At 33.8% G+C, this 10,038-nt stretch overlaps 1 protein-coding gene across 1 annotated transcript in view; it reads left to right on the top strand.

Moving 5' to 3' along the window:
• Positions 1–10,038, top strand: part of LOC107712392 (receptor-type tyrosine-protein phosphatase mu) — a 251,734-nt gene that overhangs the window by 238,894 nt on the left and 2,802 nt on the right. The window contains exons 27-29 of the mRNA XM_016517630.1: positions 1,571–1,720; positions 3,483–3,614; positions 4,594–4,667. Coding sequence (XP_016373116.1) covers positions 1,571–1,720; positions 3,483–3,614; positions 4,594–4,667 — 356 coding nt within the window. The remainder of the gene's footprint in view (positions 1–1,570; positions 1,721–3,482; positions 3,615–4,593; positions 4,668–10,038) is intronic.

Here is a 10,038-nt window from a genome sequence, read left to right as displayed (position 1 = left end):
GTGTGTGTGTGTGTGTGTGTGTGTTTGTGTGTGTGTTTCGCTCGCCGGTGTTTTGGCACGCTTTGACGCCCGATGGGCACACGTTACCTTTTCACACGCGTGTTTGAACCGTCACTAATCATTCTGGGCGACACACACTCATTAGAGCTCCGCTGCTGATTGCATGCTTTTTAGGCTGCATTCTGATTGGACGCGCCACCGGAAAGGTCAGAGGTCACGGCGGATGCCTAATCAGAGACGCGCTGACCCCGTCCTCACTATCTAGTCAAAGCGACAGGCCAAGATGCTGCGGAAATGTCACTTCAGCAGTGATTTCCATCAAACGCTCGTCGCATCACGCATGACGACTCGCTGCTAATACAGTTTGATGTTCTTTCTGTTTTACGCCGTCAAAGTCTCTCGTGAAACAAATGAGTGCAATCACAGCGGCATCTGCAATCGCAACGCTGACAAATTCCATGAATACAAAGCAGATGAAGAGAGAAAAGCAGCACAGCGACGGAGGAAATCAAGCAGTTACTTCTGCAGAAAACTACAGCTGATTCATTACACGGCAATGACCTACTGTACTGTTCAAAAGATTTCTGAAAGAGTCTCTTCTGCTCACCAGGGCTGCATTTATTTGATCAAAAATACAGAAAAAATTTGAAATATTATTGCAATTTCAAATAACGGTTTTCTATGTGAATCTCTGTTAAACTGTAATTTATTTCTGTGATGCACAGCTGTATTTTCAGCATCATTACTCCAGTCTTCAGTGTCACATGATCTTCAGAAATCAGTATAATATGCTGATTAATAATTTTTTTAAAAATTCATTTTTCGAAGTTTTCATTTTCTTAATTACATTAATGACATATTCATATATGTATATATTTACATATTTGTATTGATTTAACATTTATATTAATAATTAAAATGGCTAAATTTTAATTCAAATTTTATATTATGAATTAAAAAATGCTTAATTTTCTTTCCTTAATTATATTAAAAATATCTTTATATTAATTTACAGGTATTTTATTTCTAATATATTTACATATTTATATTAATTTAACAATTATATTAATATTTAAAATTATTAAATTTTTATTAAAATTTTATTTTAAAATGTGTTAATTACAAATTAATTACATTAATGAAATTTATATTTACATATTTGCATTAATTTAAAATTTATATTAATAGTTAACAATTGTTTAATTTTAATTCAAATTAAACATTTATAATAATAATAATAATACTTAAAATATTTAATTTCAATTTCCTTTTTAAACATTTCTTGTTTTCAATGTTGGAAACAGTTGTGTTTCCCAATGTTTTTGTGGAAACTGTGATGCATTTAATTTTTCAGGATTCACAGATGAACAAAGTTCAGAAGAACAGCATTTATTTGAAATAGAAATCTTTTGTAACATTATAAATGTCTTTAATGTCACTTTTGATCAATTTAATGTGTTCTTGAAGAACAAAAGTAGTCATTTCTTTTAAAAACGGTTTGAACTCTAGTCGTTCTGTCATCATTTGATAGTCTTCAGTCGTACTGGATCTGCTTTCTTGTGTTTGTCAGGAGCAGTATGTCTTCATTCATGACGCCATCTTGGAGGCGTGTCTCTGCGGCGACACCACCATCCCAGCCAATCAGCTTCGCTCGGTTTACTACGACATGAACCGATTGGATCCTCAGACCAACTCCAGTCCAATCAAAGAGGAGTTCAGGGTGAGACGCTTGCTTGCAGAAGTGATTATTTATAAAGGCTTTCAGAGCTGAAGATATGAAACGCTTTCTGTGTTTCTGCTTTGATTTGATTTACAAAGTGCTGCGGTGAAGAAACGGTAAAATATGAGCGTTGTATTGAATATGAGAGCCGCACAATATTTCAGTGAGCGACCAAATCAGTTATCAGGACGTTTTAAAGACATTATCAGCATTGATTTGATTAGGCCAGTATTAGAAACAGAAAATATCAGGCTTGTTTTTCTGTTTCTGCAGCAGACTTCAAGCTCTGAACAGTTCTTCATCTCTTCTGCTGCTTGCACATTTATAGAAAAATCAAAACTACTGTAAACAAACACATGGAATATTTGCACTTATTAAAAATTATCTGTCAGATGTTGAATGTTGAGTAATGGATATCTCATGTTCCCACATTACACAAAATGATTACAAAAAATTTATTTTTTACTCAGGATTTTTGTCTTGTTTTCCAGTTCAGATATCAGTAACACTTTACTTACAGTCTTTATGTATAATGCATGATAAATATATTCATATCTTTTTTCATAAATAGCTATAACCAAAGTTAAAATGCATTGTAATATTTAATGGTTTGATTGTCATGTGTTTTAATTTTATATTTTTATATTATATTTTCTAAAGGTGTAATGATGAATAGATAAGTTTTATAATGTTATAAAATTAATTAATAATAATGAATGCATTAAAAACACTGTGTGTGTGTGTGTGTGTGTGTGTGTGTGTGTGCGTTATGTTAGTTATATATCTGATTTTTGGGTGGGTTTCCAACATAAACGTTGATTAATTCTAACAAATAAAATAAGGCACAAAACTCTTCATATACATACACACACATACATATACATATATACTCATACACACATACATATACATACATACACACATATACATACATACATATATATATATATATATGTATATATGTGTATATTTATTTATATATATATGTATATATATATATATGTGTGTATATTTATTTATTTATTTATGCAAATGCAGGAATCTCTTTCAATTCTGATTAGTGTAATGTGATGATTTCTTTATTTTATTTTAAATTGCATAATTAAATGCATATATATATATATATATAATTAAAAAAAGTCCCAAACATCATAAAATGTTATCAAGTATTTATTTCAATAATCACAGGAGTATGTGTATATTTATTTCTTTATTTATGCAAATGCAGGAATCTCTTTCGATTCTGATTAGTGTGATGTAGTTATTTCTTTATTTTTTTTTTAAATTGCATAATTAAATGCAGCACAACAGACACATGCATATAAAATTAAATGTTACATTTTAATGTAACAAATGTAATGTGTAAAATATTTATTTATTTATTTGTAATTTTTTTTTTTGAGAGAGAGAGAAAGTTAAATGCATTTAATTGCTATAAAAATAATGTCACAAAAACATTTTCATGATGATTAGACATCTTTTTGTCATCTTTGTGTCTGAAGCGCTCTCTCATTGTTCTGCTGCTCACATTGAGATGCAGTGAAGCTCAAACTCTGCAGAAACACGTTTGCATCGATCATGTGACCTCGCCTGAGCTCTTGAAGGGCACGAAGGGTTGACCCTTAAACAAGAGCATTAGTGAAGTGACACACGATGCTCACTCACATGAGACTGATTCCTACACTCTAAATATGCTTTATCATAAATACTCTTTGTATAATTTGATGATGACTGTCTCGTGTTATTCGTCTCTCTCTGTCAGAGCTACAAGCAGCCGTCTGCGTTCATCGTTACCCAGCATCCTTTGCCAAACACAGTGAAGGACTTCTGGCGTCTGGTTCTGGACTATCACTGCACATCTATCGTGATGCTGAACGATGTGGATCCGGCGCAGGTCAGACCCATGCTGTTAGGAGTTCATTTATTATTTTGATCAAGCGCTGAAGCACAAGAACGTGTCTCTGAACCGCTGGGTTTTCAGAAAAGATTTTTAAACTGAACTGACTAAAGTCACACCAGGTCAGAATTGCATTATTGAGAGAAAAAACCAATACAGATACGTTGTATCAGTGTATGTCATATTGCAATAAATGCAACATTCACAAACACTGTAAACACTTCACAACAAGTACTTTAAATGTACCCACATTCAGAACAGAATACAAATAAAAAAATATGAGTATTAAACAGTTTGATTCACTGAAGTTTAAATGAGTGACTCTATTGAATCACCTCTGTCTCATAGTCATCACCAGATGAAGAAGAATCATATTGAATTGTTTTCATTTATATGCACCTATATAACAATACATAGTCATAAACAGCAATATTTACCAACTGATATTTATACTAAAACATACATGTAAAACACAGAGATAATGACACATGAGCATTAATAACACAAACAGTTGTTCAGAGTTTTTGAATCAGAGCTCTGAATCAGTTCAGTAAACGGACAGTTTGAACTGAGTCACTGAAATGAATCAAAACCAAACTTTAAACCTGTATTTTAGTTCCTCTCGTTCCTCAGCAAATCCTTTACATTTAACTGCATTCAACACAGGACTGAAAAATACAAGTATAAAAATTAGAGTGGTTTTCATAATAAACATTGTTTTTTTTTAATTGTGAAAAGTGCTTTACAAATAAACTTGTGATCAGGTTTCTCTCTCATTCAGCTCTTCATGCCTGTTTTGATGTTAATTGTATTATATAAATCACTTTATTAGAAAAATCGTGCCTTCTGTCCTGATAATACAGTGCTGTGTGAGGATGTGTGTGTGTGTGTGTGTGTGTGTCTGTGTGTGTGTGTGTGTGTGTGTGTGTGAGAGAGAGAGAGAGAGTGTGTGTGTGTGTGTCTGTGGGGACGACAGCCTCGGGCCCATCAAAAAGCCCATCAAAGAAGCTCAAACCTGCGCAAACACACACACACACACACATTCAACAAGTTAACTACAATAACTACAGATCATCACTAAATGAACAATCATATGTGAACATTTTCCTTTATATGCACCAATATAACAACAGACAGTCATAAACAGCAATATTTACCTGCTGATATTTTTACTAATCATTTTAGCACATGCAGTGCAAACAAATATTGAGAGTTTTTGAATCAGTTTTGAATCGATTAATTGAAACCGACAACTTGAAGTGATTCACTGAAATGAATCAAACTTGCCAACTCTATTAAATCATCTCTATCTGAACAATTCAATTCAATTCAAGTTTATTTGTAAAGCACTTTTCACAATGCAAATCGTTGCAAAGCAGCTTTACAGAAAACTAAAGTTTCTACATTATATTTAGTAGCAGCTTATCAGTGGTGACATATGGCAGAAATGTACAGTAAAAATCAAGCAGTTAGTTAATGTCATGTAATCAAACAGACGGTGAACACTATTAACAGTAATGATTATGTTGCAATCAAACTTATAACAAAATTTGGTAGTTTTGTATATTATCAGGAAGGCTATTCCACAGTTTGGGAGCCAAATGCGAAAAAGCTCTACCTCCTTTAGTGGACTTTGCTATCCTAGGTACTACCAAAAGTCCAGAGTTTTGCGACCTTAGGGAGCGTGATGGATTGTAGCGTGCTAGAAGACTAGTAAGGTACGCAGGAGCTAACCCATTAAGGGCCTTATAGGCAAGTAATAATATTTTGTAACTGATACAGAACTTAATAGGTAGCCAGTGCAGAGACCGTAAAATTGGGGTAATATGATCATATTTTCTTGACCTGGTAAGGACTCTAGCCGCTGCATTTTGGACCACCTGTAGCTTGTTTATTGAAGATGCAGGACAACCACATAGCAGTGCATTACAATAGTCCAGTCTAGAGGACATGAATGCATGAACTAGCTTTTCTGCACCAGAAACAGGTAACATATTTCATAACTTGGCAATGTTTCTAAGATGGAAGAATACTGTTTTTGTAACATGGGAAATATGATTTTCAAAAGACAAGTTGCTATCTAATATAACACCCAGATTTTTGACTGTAGAGGAAGTAACAGTACACCCATCTAGTTGCAAATTGTAATCCAAGAGATTCTGTGTACTGTCTTTTGGTCCAATAAGTAATATCTCTGTCTTATCCAAATTTAATAGGAGAAAATTATTGGTCATCCAATCTTTTACATTTTTAACACACTCTGTTAGCTTAGATAATTTAGAAGTTTCATCTGGTCTTGTTGAGATATATAGTTGAGTATCATCAGCATAACAGTGGAAACTAATCCCGTATTTTCTAATAATATTACCAAGGGGCAACATGTATATCGAAAATAGCAGAGGACCTAGGACAGATCCTTGTGGCACTCCATATTTTACTGGTGATAATCGAGATGACTCCCCATTTAAATGAACAAAATGGTAGCGATCGGACAGGTAGGATCTAAACCATCTTAAAGCCTGCCCTTGAATACCTGTATAGTTTTGTAATCGATCTATGAGTATGTCATGATCTATAGTGTCGAACGCAGCACTAAGATCAAGTAAAACTAGCAATGAGATACAGCCTTGGTCTGACGCAAGAAGCAAGTCATTTGTAATTTTAACAAGTGCAGTTTCTGTGCTATGGTGGGGCCTGAAACCTGACTGAAATTCTTCATAGAGATAATTTTTTTGCAGGAAGGAGCGCAATTGAGCAGACACAACTTTTTCTAAAATTTTAGACATAAAAGGAAGATTTGAGATGGGTCTGTAATTTGCCAGTTCACTAGGATCTAGTTGTGGTTTCTTAATAAGAGGCTTAATAACCGCCAGCTTGAATGGTTTTGGGACGTGACCTAAAGACAACGACGAGTTAATAATATTGAGAAGCGGTTCTTCTGCTACAGGTAACAACTCTTTCAGTAATTTAGTGGGTACAGGATCTAACAGACATGTTGTTGGTTTAGATGCAGTGATAAGTTTATTTAGCTCTTCCTGTCCTATAATTGTAAAGCACTGCAGTTTATCTTTTGGTGCGATGAATGAAGCTGAAGTATTATACGCTGTAGAATCTACATTTGTTATTGTATTTCTGATGTTATCTATTTTATCAGTGAAGAAATTCATAAAGTCATTACTATTAAACTGTGAGGGAATATGTAGATCGGGTGGCGTCTGGTTATTTGTTAATCTAGCCACTGTGCTAAATAAAAACCTTGGATTGTTTTGGTTATTTTCTATGAGTTTGTGGATATGCTCGGCCCTGGCAGCTTTTAGAGCCTGTCTATAGCTGGACATACTGTTTTTCCACGCAATTCTAAAAACTTCCAAGTTAGTTTTTCTCCATTTGCGCTCAAGACTACGAGTTTTTTTCTTGAGAGAATGGGTATTACTGTTGTACCATGGCGCAGTACGTTTTTCTCTAACCTTTTTCAATTTGATGGGGGCAACAGCTTCTAATGTATTAGAGAAGATAGTGCCCATGTTGCTAGTCATTTCGTCTAGTTCATGTGTACTTATGGGTACACAGAGCAGTTGAGATAAATCAGGCAGGTTATTTGTGAATCTGTCTTTGGTGGCTGGAACAATAGTTCTGCCCAGACGATAACGCGGAGCGATATAGTTAATATCAGTAATACGCAGCATGCACGATACAAGGAAATGGTCAGTAACATCATCACTTTGAGGTACGATATCTATATCAGTAAGATCAATTCCATGCGATATAATTAAATCTAGCGTATGATTAAAACGATGAGTGGGCCCGGAGACGTTTTGCTTGACTCCAAAAACGCAGCACTAAGATCAAGTAAAACTAGCAATGAGATACAGCCTTGGTCTGACGCAAGAAGCAAGTCATTTGTAATTTTAACAAGTGCAGTTTCTGTGCTATGGTGGGGCCTGAAACCTCTCTGAAATTCTTCATAGAGATCATTTTTTGCAAGGAAGACAAGGAAGAAAAATTGAATAATGAAAAATTTAATCGTTTTCATTTATTTGCCCCAGTATAAGTAATATTTACCTACAGATGTTTATACTAAACTTTTTAAACACATGAAAAAACACATGACACATGAACACCAATGACAAACAATTATTCAAAGTTTTGAATCAATTCATTTAAACTGATCAAACTTACCAACTCTACTGAGGTTTAAATGAGAGATTCTGTTAAATAAGCCTCATACTTGTCATCAGATGAGGAAGAATCATATTTAATTTTCATTCATATGCACCTATATAATAACAGATAACAAACAGAGACACTGACAGATTAACTCTGATGAACACTGGTTTTGAATAATTTGAATCTGAGTTTTGAATCAGTTCAGTAAAACTCCGTTTGAAGTGATTCACTGAAATGAATCAAACTTACCAACTTCTTTTTCTGCTGAAGTTTATTTTTGTCATGAGACAAGGAAGAATCATATTTTCATTTATATGCACCTAGATAACAACACATAGTCATAAACAACAATATTTCCCTGCTGATATTCATACTAAGCATTTAAATACATGGGAAAAAAACAGACATTTAAATCTAAGCTTTGAATTCGTTGAAACCGACAACTTGAAGAGATTCACTGAAAGTAATCAAACTTGTGAGCACGAGTCGTTTCTGTCAGTTGTTCATCTGTGAGAGTGTTTACAGTGTTTTGAGTGAGTTTGTGAGCAGAAATGGATGTTTTTACACACTCACTCACACACACACACACTCACTCATGCATCACATTCACTCACACACACACTCACATACACACACACACATCACACACACCACACATCACACACACTCACACACACACACACTTCATTTATATGCACCTAGATAACAACACATAGTCATAAACAACAATATTTCCCTGCTGATATTCATACTAAGCATTTAAATACATGGGAAAAAAACAGACATTTAAATCTAAGCTTTGAATTCGTTGAAACCGACAACTTGAAGAGATTCACTGAAAGTAATCAAACTTGTGAGCACGAGTCGTTTCTGTCAGTTGTTCATCTGTGAGAGTGTTTACAGTGTTTTGAGTGAGTTTGTGAGCAGAAATGGATGTTTTTACACACTCACTCACACACACACACACTCACTCATGCATCACATTCACTCACACACACACTCACATACACACACACACATCACACACACCACACATCACACACACTCACACACACACACACACTTCAAATGCTGAGTGACAGTGTGTCCCGCACACAAACTCCTTTTCATCACGTATTCTTTCACAAAAACACAACAGTGGCAGCCGGCGGAGAGCGAGGCCGTCAAATAGAGGATGATGGGAGATTTGAATGGATAACAAATGCACGCACACACACACACACACACACAGAGCGTCTGTCAGTAAATATTTCATAGTGTTTACACTGCTGGAGAGATTCTGTGTGTTTCTGCTTCAGTTTGACAGTCTGTTTCCTTTTTGAGTGTTTGATTCTCTGTGTGACACAAACAAAGTTTGTGTCGGCGGATCTGGAGGAGGACATCATCAGCAGGATCTTCCGCATCTACAACGCTGCGCGGGTGTGTATATTTTAGTTAATATTTCAAAAACGCATTCACATGTTCACGGTTGTCTGATGTGGGTTAATAAGTTAATTTTGATTGTTTTTATTTTTAAATGTTTATTATTTATCTTATTTATTCATTTTAATTTTATAATATAATTTGCTTTTAATAAGCGTTTCATTTTAAATATTTAATGTTATATTTTATTATTTCATTTTAGTAAGCGTTTTTAAATTTTTTTTTTTTTTTTATTTCATTTGTTTTTAGTTGTGACTTGATTATTTTTTATTTTAAAATTATTTATTTTAATTTTATAATTTTATTTTAGTAAGCATTTTTTAAATGATTCATTTAAATTTAAAAAAAATTTTTTTTTCACTCAGTGCTTTATTTTGATTGTTTTTATTTTAAAATGGTGTCTTCATTTCAATTTTACATTTTGGTGATTTAAATTGTTTTAATTTGTTTTATTTTGATTATTTGTATTTTAAAATTATTTATTTTACTTTTATATTTTTCATTATTTAATTCATTATTAACTTTTCCTGAGAAACACTGATGCAGCAAATTAAATCCTTTATGAGCAAAAGATAATTATTTCAATGGATTATTTTCTGTTTATTTGGGTCTTAATGGACTGAAAGCAGAAAACCAGATGTTTCATATAAAATTAATGAATCAGTCTAAATCAGTGTAAAACCAAATCTACCTGTAAATGGCACAGCACTGTCTCTAGCAGCCGACACACACACACACACACACACAATCTCACATAATCTCCTTAAACGATCAGAATCATCACCTGTGACATCAGCTGAACCTGATGCAGAATTAACCAGCGACCTCTGTG

Source organism: Sinocyclocheilus rhinocerous, unplaced genomic scaffold (assembly GCF_001515625.1).
Source record: "Sinocyclocheilus rhinocerous isolate Xijiao unplaced genomic scaffold, SAMN03320098_v1.1 scaffold1830, whole genome shotgun sequence".
NCBI classification, from domain to species: Eukaryota; Metazoa; Chordata; class Actinopteri; order Cypriniformes; family Cyprinidae; genus Sinocyclocheilus; species Sinocyclocheilus rhinocerous.
Note: the sequence above shows the minus strand (reverse complement) of the source record. Positions and strands in the feature narration are given on the sequence as shown.